The 16611-nt window shown below is 56.3% G+C and overlaps 1 protein-coding gene across 1 annotated transcript; it reads right to left on the bottom strand.

Moving 5' to 3' along the window:
• Positions 1-13614: 13614 nt before the first annotated feature.
• Positions 13615-15692, bottom strand: Gadd45b (growth arrest and DNA damage inducible beta). The gene is made up of 4 exons (XM_028771701.1): positions 15427-15692; positions 15237-15338; positions 14551-14773; positions 13615-14284 (listed from the first exon to the last, which is right to left on the bottom strand). Exons 1-4 carry the CDS (start codon positions 15468-15470, stop codon positions 14171-14173), a joined length of 483 nt encoding a protein of 160 aa, XP_028627534.1. The 5' UTR covers positions 15471-15692; the 3' UTR covers positions 13615-14170.
• Positions 15693-16611: the final 919 nt, after the last annotated feature.

Below are 16611 nucleotides of genomic sequence, written 5' to 3' on the forward strand. Positions count from 1 at the left end.
ACCACTCGTGTGGATCCAGACAGAAGGGTATGACAGCCCCCATGACAGGATTGAAGTAAGGCACCCCAGAATAATCATAAGCTGCCCCCCCCAAGTCTAACAAGATCTATTAGTTGTCAGGTTGCCTCTTGGAAGGTTGGGAACGGACAGAGGTGATACTCCTGGGCTAGCTGTCCCTGAATCTCTTCTGAGCCATGTACGTTTCCTCTTTGCAAGGGGACAGTAAGGAAATCACGCATTTCAGGCTCATGGGGCTTGCAAGACATTTACAAAGCTCGGGTTCAGGGCTTCCCTTCTGTGAGCGAGAGGAGAGGAGAGCACCCACACCCAGCAACGCGGCTCTGGTGAATCCTCACCCATGTCCTGGCAGGCTGTCAGGTGACCAGATCCCAAATCACCCACACCCCTCTAAGAGGCCCCAATGAGCTCATTTGGTTCACACACAAATAAATAAATGAAAAGTGAATACTTAAAGAAAAGCTTTTTGAAGCAATGTCTCCCTCTGTTTTGCTGGCCAACGGCAACCTCACAGACGGCTTGACCTCACAGAGGCCTGCCTGCCTATGTTCCCCAGGAGCTGGGTTTGAAGTCTCGTGCCACTAATGAACATTTTTTTTTTACAAATAAATAAATGCAGTAAAAGTACTTTTAAGGAAACAGGCTTCCTAGAAACAGTCAGTACATGTCCAGATGACTCTGGCAAAGACCTGGTCTGTTTTTGTCATCAACTTGGCACAATGCACAGTCAACTGGGACTGTCTGGATCAGGCTGGTCAGTGAGCGTGTCAGTGATGGATCCTCTTGACTAGTTACATTAACTGATGTGGGAGACCCCAGCCTACCGTGGGCGGCACCATTCTCTATGCGGCTTGGACCCGAACTGTATGAAAAAGGAGAAACTGAGTGGACGGCTGACTATCATTCTCCATTCTCTAACTTGATGGTTTCTTCAACTTCCTGTTGCCTTGACAACTTCAGTGACAGACCAGAACCCACGACCATATAAACTCTCCCTCTTTGTTGCTTTTTCTCAGGGTCATTTATCACTGCAGGAAACGGAATTACCACACTACCTAAGGATCCAGGATGATGATGAAGATCCAAAGAGGTGAGGAAAAACGCCCTTCCCGTGAAGGGAAGGGTCATGTAGGAAGGAACACAGTGTGTGTGCGCGTGCGCGTGTCTGTGTGTGTGTGCGCGCGCACGCATGTGCATCCCAGAACAAGCTCAGCTCTCTCCAGGACACGTGGGACCCTAACCTTGGAACCAGTAGTTCGCTGTGGAAAGAGTGATGGAGTGCTACCCTGGCTGATGGCCTAAGAATGCACCCACTCAGTTTCACCGGAATTTATCATTCTGGGAAGTACTCCAGGCTCAGGGTGAGAAAGAAACTTGCTCTTGTTCATGTGAGACTCGACCAGGCCAGCCTGCGGACGTGCGGGCGAGCCAAACAACAGGTGCCCGGGATCGGAATCCGTCGTCCGCTCCTCACCGGCTGCGGCCGCCACGCCCTTTCTTCACACCCAAGTGTTTTTCTGTACTTCAAGGGATGAAGCCTAAGGCTTTGTGTATGCAAAGTGGGGGCCCTACCATGCTCCCAGCTCCTCATTGGGGGCTTCTAGGTGGGGGCCCACCCCTGACCACGCCCCAGCCCCTCAATGGGGGATTCTAGGCGGGCTACACCTCCGGGCAGGTGCCCTCTAAGGCCAGAGGTGGCAGGTTTCCAGGAGCTGGTCTGGATGCTTGAAATCAGAACCGCGTCCTGGTAGTGACAAGCCAGGCTCGCTGCTCAGTGTCTTTTGGCTCCTCCCCCAATCCTTTTGTTGCTGTTGCTGTTGCTGTTGTTGTTGTTTGTAACTTGTGCGTTTATCAGCTTGTGAGCTTTGCAGCGCTTCTCTGCGGTGGCCTGGGCCCCGGCCAAGCTTGACCTGTTCTTATCCCTTCGCGCTTCTGAGCCGTCACGCACACACCTCTTCACGTTCAGATTTCATAGACAAGATCAAACACGCGGTCAGTGTTTCCTGGCTCTGGCGGGACCCCGCTGTCTTCCACCTGCCCCCCCCCCCCCCCCCCCCCAAGCCCCCAAACCCGCCCGGGCCCGCAAGGCTTCAGAGCTAGTCTGAGGGAGCCCGAGTGAGGTAACACTCTGACTTCCCCATCTGACCCGTGGCTTCCTCTGCACTTCCGGCCGTTTTCTCTGAAGATGCTCCTGTCTCCTGCCCCGCCAGGGTGTGCAAGATGCCCACTTCCTTTCCCCGAAGCCAGGGCCCCAGGGCCGAAGATCCAGCTCTCTTCTCTGAAGGAGCTTGCCTGGGCCTCAGCACCTCAACCTCCTGATCCTGTCTGATCCTGTTTCTGGGAGGACGCCAGGCTCGGAGCAGCTGAGGGGCAAGTTTAGGGGCCGGGGGACACCTACGACCTGGCCTAGAGACTGTCTCAGAAGGCTGGGCAGATTAGACTTTGCTGACTGAACCTGGGGTTCGGGGGTCCTCCTGTGCTGCTACACCTTGCTTTTTAGGTAGGAACCGTGGGTCTCTCAAGCAACGCCTTCACACCTCAGCCATATCACCGTCTGTGCCCAAATCATCCTCATCATCATCACCATCCTCCTCCTCCTCATCATCATCATCACCACCATCACCACCATCATCATCAACATCATCATCACCACCATCCTCATCATTTTGGTTTTTCGAGACAGGGTTTCTCTGTGTAGCCCTGGCTGTCCTGGAACTCACTCTGTAGACCAGGCTGGCCTCGAACTCAGAAATCTGCCTGCCTCTGCCTCCCAAGTACTGGGATTAAAGGTGTGCGCCACCTCTGCCTGGCTAAGAATTATTTATTTTAAGTATGAATACACTTTTGCAGTTTTCAGACACACCAGAAGAGGGCATCAGATCCCATTACAGATGGTTGTGAGCCACCATGTGGTTGCTGGGAATTGAACTCAGGACCTCAGGAAAAGCAGTCAGTGCTCTTAACCACTGAGCCATCTCTCCAGCCCCCAAATTCTGGCATTTTCATGAGATCATGTGGCACACCTTTCATCCAAGCACTCTGGAGGCAGAGGCAGGAGGGTGGCCACAAGTCACAGGCCAGTGGAATATACACAATATTTTCCATAACAGCCGGGGTTACATAGCAAGACTCTGTCTTAAAACAGGACGACATTCTGTTGCTCTGAGCGTGGACACTGAGGAGGGTCTGAAAGCACTCGTGGCACAGCGAGCCAGCCACAAGCCTCTGGAAGTCCATCTGCTGGGCAGCAGAATGACCAAGGCAGCCCAGCCTAAGGTATAGCTCACCACCAAGGGCAAGCCAGGAGCATGTGCTGGCCTGCGTGTCACCACTCATGAGACCCACGAGCCCGGCCTATGGCCTCAGTCTCCTGTGCTGTAATCTGGGTTCTCCCCCATCAAACTCCCAAAACAGAAGTCTTGGGCATCACCGGATTAAGGCCAGAGACACCAGAAGTCCCTTGGCTGGGCTTGGGTACTCAGGCACTGACACTATATAGAGTACTAAGTACTAGTACTTTAGGTGTCTGAACTTGCCTTTTTTCTGAGACCCTGGTTCAGTCCTCTGGGTGAATCATGTTCTAAGTTCTCCTCAACACATTCCTTGACAAATCCTGTATGTCATTGTGATTCCCAAATCATATCCTGAAAGGAGGCCCAGAGAGGTAAGGTAAAGAAACTGTCCCTAGGTGGCCCAGCACTCAGATGTAGTACGGACAGTTCCCTCGACCCCAAGCTTCTTTTTTGTTTGTTTGTTTGTTTGTTTTGTTTTGTTTTGTTTTGTTTTGTTTTTTAGGTTTTTCGAGACAGGGTTTCTCTGTGTAGTCCTGGCTGTCCTGGAACTCACTCTGTAGATCAGGCTAGCCTTGAACTCTCAGAAATCCACCTGCCTCTGCCTCCCAAGTGCTGGGATTAAAGCTGTGTGCCACCACCGCCCGGCACCCCCCCAAGCATCTTCTATGCCTCAGTTTACGCTCACACTACAGCCCACCAGTGGAAAAAGTCTATCCCTCCCCAGCCAAAGGAGGTGTTGGGCATTCTTGACAACCCCAAAATGAGGTGAAAGGTTACAGCCAGGGGAGCCCTGCCCTGTCCTGAAGGCAGATTTTAGGTGTGGGGTGTCACAGATTCCTGGAGACTGGAAGGCCTTGCTCACTGAGATCCTGGACATGCCATTCCCCCATCAGAGACCAGGGAGATGTCCCTACGCTGAGGCTGGTGGCAGGTCAGAGGAGCAGTGCCCCCTCTGTGTGATGGGTGAGACAAGCTGGTTGATAGGTCAACCAGCTAGGAAGAAGAGGAGGAAGAGGAAGAGGAGGAGGGGGAGGAAGAGGAGGAGGAGGGGAGGAGGAGCCTGCTAGCCAGGCTAGGTGAAGGGATCCCCAAAGCAGATAAATATAACCACGGAAAGTGTCTCCAAATAGACAGCAGCCAGTTTGGCCCTGGAGAAGGCCAGGCAGACTGGAGAGAGCAGAGGGTCTGAGAGAGAAGCCCTGGACTCTTCCACCAAGATCTCCCTCACTCTGGCCTTCCTCCTGTCCTGCACAGCCCTTATCCTCAGGGCCACCTGTCATCGAGGCTGCACAGAGTGTAGGGACCTCAGAAAATGAAGCAAACCTCCTCTCTGTCCCCAGGTCCTGGCTGGCCTCAAGACTACTGACCTGGGAACTGGGAGGGCCCAAGCCACCCGGGCTAAAAATAGTTCTCCTCTCCTCCCAGGCTATATTTAGAGTGTTGTCTGCCTTGGAGTCAGAAGGAGCCAGTGGGCACGCCTCAACCAACTCAGCAGGCCGGCCTGGTCTGCTGGCTCCCTTGTGGGCACGGCCTCGGGCCACAGCACAGGCCCGGGATGTCAAGTGGTGAGCACTTGGCTACAGGTTTGACGCCTGTTGTGCTGTGTGTAGCTGTGTCACCCAAAGACCCTCTCTGAGCCAACTTGTGCCCTAGGGACTGAGGGTGACCAGAGAGAAGGGGCTGCCCCGCACGGAGCTTTGCCGTGGTCTTTTGGAAACAGATTGAACTCTAACTCACTGTGCAGCTGAGGATAACCTTGAACTCCTGACCCTGCTGCCTCTCCCAAGTGCTGAAGGCAGGTCTGTGTCACTCAGCCTGGGGAATGTAGTTTTAGGAAGGGAGCCAGGGCCCTGTGCACTGAGCTACAATCGCAGGCCTTGGGAGCGGGGTGTTTGTTTGCTTTTTGTATTTTGGAGACAAGGGTTTGTATGTAGCCTGTGTGGCTTCAAGCTCACAGCAATCCTGCCTCAGCCTCCTGAGCAGTTGGAGTGAGAGACAGGTATCACTATGCCATCAGGTTTATGCTGTGCTGGGGACAGAACTCAGGGCTCCTTCATCCCAGCAAGGCCCACAGCGCCTGGCCCCAGTCCTACCGGCTAGGGATGAAGATACTTCCAGCCCTAAATAAGCCTGGGTCAGGCGCTGAGACCCCAGCCTGAGACCCTGTGGCCACAGACGTGAGCTGGTAAGGCAGGCAGGACCCAGCTTCAGTTTCTCCATGCGTGAAATGGGCGTCACATACATAGTTCAAGGCCGTGCACTGCCTCACCCTAAGCACTCGTTACAAATGCACACTCAAAAACACAAAAGGAAACCCAGGGACACATTTTATGTTTTTGTCCGCGTGCTCGGCCTGCACAGAATCAAACGTAAGGCTGATGTCATCCGAGCCTGACTCCAGTGTGGCCCACGCAGGACGGCGCCACCGTCACGGGTGATCTCGGCCAGGGAATCCCGGCGCGGGTGGAAACCCGTGACGCCGGCGCAGGTCTTCCGGCTCCAGGAGCGGTGGGCGTGGCCGCCGGCCTGGGCGTGGCCTCGCTCTACACTTTGCATAGCCAGTGTGCTGCTGCTGGACTGCCTGCCTGCGTGCCCGGAGTGCGTGCAAGCACTTGTGACTTCGTGGCATCCAGGAATGATCCAGCTAGATGTGCACGTGTGACATTAGGGTCTGTGCACCCGCAGGCTGTGTGAGGACTGAAGGACCTGAGACTCGAGCAACAACGGTTCAGTGGGTACTCATCCTTAGGTGCCATCGCTACATATACTGTACCTGGTGCGTCCCTGTCATCCCAGCACAGGGATAACGGAGGCGAGAGGGTTAGGAGTTCAAGGTCATCCTAGACTATCCTAGGCTATACAGTGAGTTTGAGGCCAGCCTGGGCTACAAGAGATCCTTCCAGACCCTAGTCTCGTTTTTCAAGATCTGATGGGGCGAGAATAGAGAGAGGGTTCCCTAAAGTATCCGCTTTCCTGACTGGACACACACACACCACCACCACCACCGCCGCCACACACCCTGCAGGTGCCTCAGGCCTGTGGGCATGGGGCGCCGTGGTGACTGGTGGGCTGTGGGCGGACTGTGGTGGACTGTAGGCGGGGCCGCAGTGATGACGGGCGGGCTGGGCTGTTCTCTGTCTCCCCACCAGTCTGGGATCTAATAACCGTCAGGGTGAGACAGGCTGGCTGGAAAGATGAACACATCCTAGTGTGTCTGCAGCCTGTCTGGGTCTCTCCGGCGTTTCAGGATCAGTTCCCAGGGCTGTGGGGGAGAAGACAGCCTGGGTGGGGTCTGGGATGACCTTGGTGCGGTCACTTGGGTATCTATGTGGGTCCTGGACGGTGGGGGATGGCTGAGTGACCTGCTCTGCTGTTCACTGTGTGCGCGTCCCTGGCAGACAGATGGATGGAGCAGGCTGTTGATTGGTGGAAGACAGCCAGGACAGCCTCCTGCCGTTAATCCTCTGCCGCCCATAAGCGTGCTGTGGTACTGTCCATTTCTCCCATAGGAAACAAAATTTAAAACAATTTTAAGGTAAATGGAGAAGGAAAGAAAAGGTCTTCTTTTTTCTGTAAAGATGGACTGCCAGAGCCTACCATCCTTACATCCCCTCAGCCCCTCCCCCCACCTCTGCCTGCAAGTCTTCACTGCCTGGGTCCCAGCAGGGTTCCCACAAGTTGGAACAGAAAGGTCCTCCTCCCTTCTCTAGGCCTTCTCTAGTCTCTCCACTGTGAGAGGAGAGGAGGCTTCTGAGGGCGCCCGGATGTCAGTTTCCTGAGACACTGCCCCCTCCCCAGCCCTGAACACCAGACTCATGTTCATTGTTTGTCTTCTGAAATGTTCTGCAAGCAAAGGAAATCTCAAATCATGAAAATGCTTGCAGGGAGTGTGAAGCTTACCACACCCTAAATGTCCTTCCAAACCCAAGGCCTGGGTGCCTAGTGGCCTTGGGAGAGGAGACTGGGGGCACCCAGGAAGATAAGCAGGATTGAGCAGGGAAGCTCTCGGTGCACGCACCTGGCTCTAGTTTCTGCCAGGGAGAGAGTTAGTGGAAGTGCTTGCGTGCTCAGACTGTTCGCTCCAAGGGCTTTCCCCTTGTTTGTGATGTACGACTGTCTGGTCCATAATTACTGCACATTTACAAACTGAAATGTCTGTGTATTCTTGCATCGGTTCATTAAGCAAATATTTACTGAGTGTTAATAAGCCATCCAGAGCTGAGGATTGCAAGTTTCTCCCCAGCACACAAACGTCTTTGCCTGGGTAGTGTGCAGTACCCCCGGGACCCACAGCTGTGCTACTGTACAGCTGTTGAAGGCATGCATGGGGGAGCGTCAGACTATGGTGCAGGGCACAGCAACCCCGCCCAAGCAGACCCCACAAGTGTACACTCGGCTGCAGCCTCGGTATCTCCTGTGCAGACCTGCTCAGGCCGAGGCTGGTACCTCTTGGATGCCCGCCTACCAGCCCCGCCCATCCCCGAGAGTGCCCCAGGCCAGGTGGGGCTGGGCAGGCCCCGGAAACCTCTCCCAGCTGCTGTGCCCAGTTTCAGGGAAGCCAAGGACTGGCACACTGCCCACGGAGACTGCCTGCCCTTGCACCTGCCTTTAGCACTTCCTGGAAGAACCCTAGAGGCCCAACCCCCACCCACAGCCCAGCGTGCCTAAAGCCTCCTCCCAGGCCTCCCTAGCCACTTCTCTAACAGGAAGGTGTATCCCTCAAAGTTAGAACCAGTCTCATGCAAAGCAGAGCCCCTAACAACAGACCCCAGAAATGTAAAGACTATACTGGTTGTTTCTATTTTCCCCCTAAGCTCAAGGGCAGCTGGCCCTGTGCAAAGCACATGCATGCTTCCCGAGTTATACAGCAATCAGAGTGGACAGTTACGTTGAGAGACCGCTCCAGTTCTGTCCTGGCTATTGCATATGGTGCTCACACTGAGGCTTTTATAGATGAGCATTAGTCCAGACAGGCCGATGTGCAAGGCTGTTTAGTTCTTCTGTGTCCAGCAACCAACAGAGCTCCAAAATGTGTGTGTCTGCTCTCTACTGGTGTTTGTTATATATATGGGTGGCTGCACCAGTGGGTGATGTGTGTAGCCTGTCAGTGTGCACACACTGGGAGCTGGGCATAGCATATGGGTGGCTGCACATAGACTTTGTATGCAGTGAGGAAGCAATGCACGGTGGGCTCTGCATGTTTTCTGGAGTATCAACAGGCAAGTGTGTACACACTGAGAAAGAACTGCACATAGTAGACTCGGTCTGTGCTCAACAGCTGCACACAGTAGGTCCTGCAATGCTCAGCGGGCTCAGGATTTGCACAGAGTGACTTGTTGCACTCTGCATGTGTGAACACTAGGATTGCACAAGAAGGTTTTTTACCTTTGATGTCTTAGGAACGCACACAGTAGGTTGTGCACGAGTTCAGGGGCTGCACATGGGTCCTCCATAAGCTGAGAGGCTGCACATAGTAGGTACTGTCCGTAGCCCGCGCTCAGGAGCTGCACACAGTAGGCTCCCCGGACGGCCCCAAGGCAGACTATGCTGTTGGGGCTGGAGCGCTCGGTTAGAAGCTGTTCCTGAGTTGGCTTTCTGCCCAGCGGTGAGCGCCAAGCAGCCCAGGGAAGGCGCCGCTCACAAAGGGAGGGTCTGTGCGAACGCCCCGCCTCCCGCCGCCGGGGCGGACCCCCCACCCCCGCGGGCCGCAGACACCCGGCCTGGCGGGCACCAGAGAGAGGCTGGCACCAGCGCGCTCCAGAGGGGGTCGGCGGCGTGCGTTCAGGGCGTACCCAAGACGGGCTCTAGAGTGGGTCGCTGTGACCCCAGATTGGGGAACCAGAGGGGCCCAAGCGCCTGCAGAGTCGCCCACTAGCACTGTCTGTGACTCCAGCAACCGCCTCTGTCTCCAATTATCCAATTTAAGGACCAGGGAACCTGGGACGCCTGCCTGCTGGGGAGGATGGGAGGGGCGCCTGGGGTCTGGGTCAGCGCCCCACTCCACCCCCAGAGTGTCTGGCGAAAGGGTGGGGTGGCTAGAAGCCATAATGAGGGTTCTGGAAGCAACTGGCTTTTTGCTGAGCGCTCTGCAAGCTATGGAGTTCACCTTACCAGGTGGGAGGGCCCTTGCACTTTCCCTTTTATGGGTGGGGAAACTGAGTCACAGCTGGCTGGGCTCCCCGGGCTCTAGTAACCCGTCAGCATGAGACAGGAGTTAACTTCAATCCTTGGCCTTCGTCTTTCCTGAAGGGGGCTGAACTCTGCCCTTCCAGAAAAGAAGCACTTACGGCATGCTTGCTGTGTACACGGAGGCGTAAACGTCACTCCGACGTCCTCGTGTGCCCTCCTAATCTCAAGTTTGTCCCTCCCCATGTGAGTGTGTGCGTGCGTGCATGCGTAGTCCAGCCTGGAGCGCGCACTCCACGGGAGCGCACGAGGGTCTTCGGTTTCTTCTGGGGAAGATTCTCACTCCACCCACTCCCAGGGTCCTGGGAACTGCAGAGTCCGGAGAGGGGGTGGGGTGGGAATCGCGCAGGGAAAGAATAGGACCAGCAGAGAGAGAAACCCCCCTGTGGATTCTGCAATGTGGATCTGGTTGGGGGGTTGAGTCCAAGTCTCAGTCCCTGGTGGAGGGGTGGCTTTCAGGCTGTGCGCCATGGGCTATGGGGGAGGCCCTGTTGAGTTTTTGGAGGTGATGTTGGGTTGCTAGACTCTCTGGGGAGTCTGTGTGATATGATTTTGGGCTTGGGAGGAGGGTTCTCCCAGAATGGGGGAACCCCAATTCGCTCAAATCTATCTGAGCTCGTCCGCTTCCTCCCTCGGGCCAAGCAAGCCCCTAGGGACGGGATGAGCAAGGAGACCCTTCCAGGCTTGGGAGAGAAGTGATCCCCTTTGTGGACTGGGCGGGGCCGGTATGATGTTCCCAGAGCTGAGAGGCAGGGAGAAAAGTCAGAACTGTCTGGGGCTTGGTGACACACAGGTCTGGGACCCGGGATCTGCCGGGAGTTCCAGGCCTGTCTGAAGTCATTAAAAATTCAAAGACGGGGTGTGTGTGTGGGGGGGCGGGGGCTGGTGAGATGGCTCAGTGGTTAAGAGCACTGACTGCACTTCCAGAGGTCCTGAGTTCAAATCCCAGCAACCACACGGTGGCTCACAACCATCAGTAATGAGATCTGATGCCCTCTTCTGGTGTGTCTGAAGACAGCTACAGTGTATTCTTTTTTTTTTTTTTTATGGTTTTTCGAGACAGGGTTTCTCTGTGTAGCCCTGGCTGTCCTGGAACTCACTCTGTAGACCAGGCTGGCCTCGAACTCAGAAATCCGCCTGTCTCTGCCTCCCAAGTGCTGGGATTAAAGGAGAGGACTCAGCGGGTAAAGGGGCTTGCAGCCAAGCCTGTCCTGAGTTCAAACCCAAGGCCCATATGCTAGAGACAACCAACTCTTCCAAGTTGTTCACATGCAATAAATAAAATGAATTTCTTAAGGAAAAATAAAAAGCTAACGGTCCAGCACAAGTGTTCCAAGCCAGCACTGGAATCTCTGTAACTGTGAGGCCAGCCTGGTCTCCACAGAGAGTCCAGCCAGAGCTACACATACAAAACAGACAGGGTCTCACATACAAAATAAGAGACTGGAGATTGCTCCACATGGTAGCTCACAAGCAGGACACCAGGAACACGCACGGTGCACGTGCAGTCCAGATTCTAGAGGGTTTTACTGCCAGTGCCACTCGCACCCGGAAGCCCATGGCCAAGGCCCGCCCCCTTTCTAGCTTCACCCCTCCCCTGCTCAGCTCCCGGACAGGAAGACTGCGTAGCCATCCCTGTCGCTTCTTGTGCCCTCTGTGTTAGCTGTATAGTCCCAGAAGAGCAGGAAAGGCCTGGCACAGCGTCAGAGCTACATAAATGCAGGTGACACAAAGAATCAAGTCACATCAAAGGAGAGTTTGATGCATAGGTGACTTTCTGTGTCCCAGCCCCAGGACAGACTGTTTTGTCCCTCAGGGATTCGCGTTAGCCTGCGGCATGTTATGTCCTAGCCAAGTCTTGTGACACCACTGAGTTTAGGGAGCCCTGTCCTGTAGAGGTGACCAGTCACCAGTCACGGGACCTTAGGCAGGTGGTTCCACCTCCTTGGATGGTTTCTCTATGAAGTAGGAATCATGGTGTCCACCTCCTGGGGATGTCCTAAACAGTCAGTGAATTAAAGTAGGATAATTGAAATGGACTGGGGGCGTGGCCATGGTGAAGACTGCCCCCCTCAGAAGATCACTTTTAGGCCGTGAATTCTTCTCTCTCGAACCCGTAGCACCACCTCATACCCTCACCCCGTAAACCACCTGAGATAAAATATTCCCAGCTACCTCATATGATTTTCCCCAACATGTCTACATACTTGATCTGCACTGCGCTTGCCCCAGTCTAGTCCCTTGGTATAGCTAAACAGGCTCACAGGGCCTTCACCATCTGAACCTGGAAAGCGAGGTTCGGGGAGCAGCTAGGACATCGAATGCTCCTGAGGCAGTGTCCAGCCGCCGCCATGGATCTGTAAGAAGGTTGTATTCCCGGGGATACCGGCCCGTGTGAACATACACCTGTTTGTACAAGCCCGTGCTCATAAGGGCTGTGTGTCACAGAGAGCCAGCTCAGAGAGGTTGAGCAACTCGGCCAAGAGGAACAGGAGTAAAACCCGGAAGTAGCTCGGTGCAGGGGCTGGTTACAACTAAGTGCTGGGGGACTGCGCGTGCATGCGAGCGCGTGCGTGCGTGCGCGCCACGCCCATCTGCCTGAAGTCGGCATTGCCAAGTTTTTCCTGCGTAACTAAGTCCAATAACACACCCACGTTTCCTGGCACAGGATTGATGTCCCTAAGGGGAGCAGCAGCCCAGGACAGGATCGAAGCTCGCTGACCTGGGACAGCTTCTCCCTGCTGACTGGATGGAGTCTCCCCTCAGCCGGCTAGAGTTTCCCCCTCCCCCACCCATAATTCCAGACCGCAAGCCGAGCTCTGAGCTCCAGTATCGTTTTCTGAGGGAAAATGAGGCTGGAGCAGTTTTGAGTGTGGAAGGCTGAGTCAGCGAACCAGGTATTGAAAGCGATTTCTGCCAGGAAGGCTTCAGAACTTTGGAATGGAGGACCTTTATCAGAGGGACAAACTGGGACAAGGCAAAAAGTGTTAGATCTCTTGTTTGTTCAAGGAGGCCGCCGGGTCAGAAAAGGGGCCGCAGGTTACAAGCCCTAAGGGAAGAGCTACAGCCATAGGCCTGCCTGGGGCCACTGCCCGCAGCAGAGGCTCAGTCTCCCCTCAGTGGGCCACACCTTGGCCGCCGGTAGCCCGATCGCCCTCCTGTCCCCTGAAGCCCACCCCTGTCAGTCCTCTCACTGCTTCCGGCTCCAGACTGTTCGTGTCTCCGTTTTAATGCCTATGGAAGCTCCCCCAAGGTGACCCTCGCCCCTGGGTCTCACTCAAAGACTGTCGAGTATGTAGCCTAATTCTTAACCCCTCACTCGCTCCTCCCCGCCCCCGTGGCTAGTGCGCTAGCAAGCCCAAGACCTCAGCCTCTTCGCTCCCCCACACCCTGCACCTCAGATACCCTTCCCCTCCTCCAAACCCTACACCCCGCCCCTGGGGACTCCCCTCCTTGGGGCTCCCCCCCCCCCAGCGCGTGATTCCCAGGGCGTCCCCTGGGATTTTCTCCACCCACGAGAGGTTTGGTAGAAAGGTCGCTGGTAAACTGAGGCTGGGCAGGCAGGGGAGCCCTGGGAGGGGCCGCGCGGTTCTGTTTTACAGCGAGACGCAGCGAGTGCCAAGCCTCCCAGGGTGTTTCCTCGGGGTGATTTTAAGCATGGGGGAAAGAATTGAAAAAGCATTCTTTTCCCTTTGTGCATCCACGGCCCATCCCTGGGACAAGAGACCTAGGGTGCGTCCCCAGGGGAGGTCAGGGATCTTGTTCCCAGAGGCCCCCTGCTGAGCGGCCTCAGGTGTTTTCGCCACCTCTCTGGTCTTTCGATTGAGAGTGGCCTGTCAGTAGGGTGGGGACTGAGGTTGCAGTCAACTTCCCGGCGTTCCCAGACCCCCGCTCCAGCACAGCGGGTAACAGTGGGGGATGGGCCGCCAGGTTTCGTAATAAACCCGCGTCGTAATTGCTATGAGGCTGGAGTTGGGTGGCGGCGCCTACAGCAAACGGCAGCAGCGTCAAGAGCGGCGGAGCTCAGAGCTCCTAACAAGGCTTGGTGGCCCGTGGCGCGACCCAGGGTAGGCAGAAGGGGTGGGTGGGCGAGGGGGTAAAATACAACGAGAAGACGAAGGCTTAAAGAGTTTATTGGAATGTCTCTGTAGTAGAAAATTTTAAAAATATGCAAGCGATCTGTCTTGCTCGGCACAATAATAAAATAGATGCGCCGTAGCTGCGAAGTCCCGGGCTCGAGTCCCGGCTCCCGCGGCGAGGGTCGCCGCCCTCCGCTGAGTTCTGCACTGTGCACTGTCCAGCAGGGTGGGGGACGCCTCACCCCACCCCTGCGGCGGTGTCCAGGCCGTCTGCGGCTGCGTGCAGGCTGGCTGCAGGATTGCCAGGCCGTGGCTCTAAACTCTCCGTCTCCTCCTGCCTGAGGTCCCCTCCTTCCTGTCTCGGCAACCACCTGTGGCGCTGCTCCTGGCTCCACTGCCCAAGGGGCAAGCGGGCGCACACTCCCCTCTCCTCATCTCAGTCTCGGTGACTCCGCCCCTCCCGGAAGGTATCTCGGGTAGGATAGCTTTTGAGGGATTGTTCTGGGGGGGGTGAGGGGGGCTGTCAAGTATGTATTTTATTTAATCTTTTGGTGACAGCAACTCAACAGTTGCTTTAGATGTTTGCAGTGGACCTCAGCGTTCCTCCAGAGAGATAGAGGGGACCCATTGGTTATTGCCTCTGCTCTCTTCACAGTAACTGGCCACCTCCACCAAGCCTTGGCTTTTCCAGGAATCTGTATGACAGTTCTGTTGGAGGGAGAAAAAGAAAGGGTTTAGTGGGACCTCTAGGAGTTCGGTAGGGAGCCTCTGTTCGGAGCCAGGAGCCCTACTGGGGAAAAACAGGCTGGCTCAAAATAGCTGCCAGGGTGACGAGGCAGCCCACGGGACATGCCGAGCATGGCTGGGCAGTGACTGGTGTTGGACCAGCCAGCCCAGCTATGTTGACAAACACGGGACCCAGGTGAACAGGGCGGGTGGGTGGGGCAGGGTGGGGGGAGGGCGGGCAGGCTCACCGTGACCAGGAGGCAGTGCAGGTCTCGGGCCTCGGTTGTGCCCAGTGTCTCGGTCGGCTCCCCCAGGAGCTGCGCCAGTCTCTGCATGCCCGATACCCGGACGATGTCGATGTCATTGTCGCAGCAGAACGACTGGATCAGGGTGAAGTGAATCTGCAGAGCGATGTCACCCTCTTCTTCTTCGTCTATGGCCAGGAGGCACAAGACCACGCTGTCGGGGTCCCTGAAGGAGAGAAGGGGTGTCACGGGGACGCCAGACCAGGAGCGGGTGTCACCGTGCACCGGGGAGGGTATGAGCTCCCGGAACGGCAGGCGGGAGGGGTGGACAAGACCCACGGTGCACCAGGAGTGTGCAAGAACAGCCTCCCAACCCCAGTACTGCACGGGTGCTGGGGTGACCGACTATGCAAATACCGATGGCGGTGGGGGAGGGAGCACGCAGTCCAAAGTTACTAGGATTTTGTCAAAACAAAAAACATAAAGCCTCAAACTTGCAGTGTCAGGGTTCTGCAGCGAGACTCTTTCCCCCTCCCCAAAAAATTCTCTGAGAAATGTCGCCCTCCACTCCCCAACACCTAGAGCGCTGGGAAAGTCCCCCACAGCCCCGAGCCCTACAGGGCTGCTGGAGAGCGCGTGCATCCGAGGGGCGCCCCCACCCACGCCCGGGAAAGGGGGTGCTGACTCACACATTCATCAGTTTGGCCGCCTCGTACACCCCCACGGTGAGGCGATCCTGACGCTGCGCGGCCACCAGCAGCTGCTCCACCGCGGCAGTCACCGCCTGCATCCTAAAACGCCAAATGGGGAGATTAGCCAATGACAGCCCGGCAGACCTCAGGCGACGGGCGAGAAGACCTCAGTCTCCGTTGTACTCACTTCTGAACTGCGTTGTCGCTCGCCACCAGCTCTTCCAGGGTCATGATGCAGTCACACTCCTCAGCGGACCCCCAACGGAAGATCCCCAAGGGCAAAGTACACGTCCGGATCCGAATCCGAGAGGCAGAAACCTTCCCGCGCGACCAGAAGTGTTCGAGGCTTTCCGGAGGCGGTGGGACTTTCCTTCCCAAGAAAAACGCAGGGAAAAAAGATTGCAAAATCCCCCTCGAGATTAATCCAAGAAGACGAAGCAGAACGCGGATGCCGGGCTGCGGCGGAGTGAGCGCGCCGGCGCTGCGAGCCGCCTATATGACTTCCCGGGTGGGGGCGTGGCCGCGGGGAGGCATGCGCCGCTCACCCATTGGTGGATGCACAAAGGGCCGAGTAGTCCGCGCTGAGATTGGCTGGAGGTGGGAAAGGGCGGAGCTCAGAGCTCCGGCGGCCCCACGTGGGGGTCAGGGCTGGGAGGAGCGTGAACCCGGCAAAAGCCAGAAAGGGGAAAAAAAAAACCACACACAGACCAAAAAAAAAAAAACCACACACACACAAGTTTCTCTCCTGATTTCCCGGCAGCCGCGCTACGCAGGCCGCGCGCGGGGTTTCCAGCGCGAGAGGCTGGCCTGAACTTTCGGGGAGGGCTGTCTGGAATCCCCTCCCTGTCCCCGGAGAGTCCCTAGCCTTTCCCAAGCTCTAAACGAAGGGAGTCTGCAGCCCGGCCTTGGAGAGCTGGAGAGTGTTAAACGTCTAGGGTATACAGTAAACACTTGGTAAGTTTGAGGACGGTGGGATCCTCTCCCCAAAGTGAGAGCTGCCAAGGCACCCCACCCTCGCCAGCACGCGCTGCTCCGAGACCGCTCGGCCCTCTCAGCGGGGGTCGGAGACGCACACCGGAAGCGTCCTAGCTAGTGGTCCTGGTAGGTAGCGTGGCGCTGCCCCAGGGGTCCTGGCTGCAGATCTGTAAGGGATCGCAGGGGAAGAGATCCGGAACCCCGTCCCCGCTCCCGGCACCCCGAGAGTTTCAGGTGTGCACGGGAGGCGCAGGTGAAGAGCCCTCCCGACGCTCTGCGGAGTGGCCCCGCCCCTGCCGGCTGCCTCTCGGTCTAGCCTCAGACCGTGTCGCCACACTTGATCCTTGAGCCGAAGCAAAACCCGAAGGGTGCTGCCCCCTGGGAGAGGTGGCTGAAA

The sequence above is a fragment of the Grammomys surdaster genome, unplaced genomic scaffold, assembly GCF_004785775.1.
Source record: "Grammomys surdaster isolate TR1022 unplaced genomic scaffold, NIH_TR_1.0 209, whole genome shotgun sequence".
Taxonomy (NCBI): Eukaryota; Metazoa; Chordata; class Mammalia; order Rodentia; family Muridae; genus Grammomys; species Grammomys surdaster.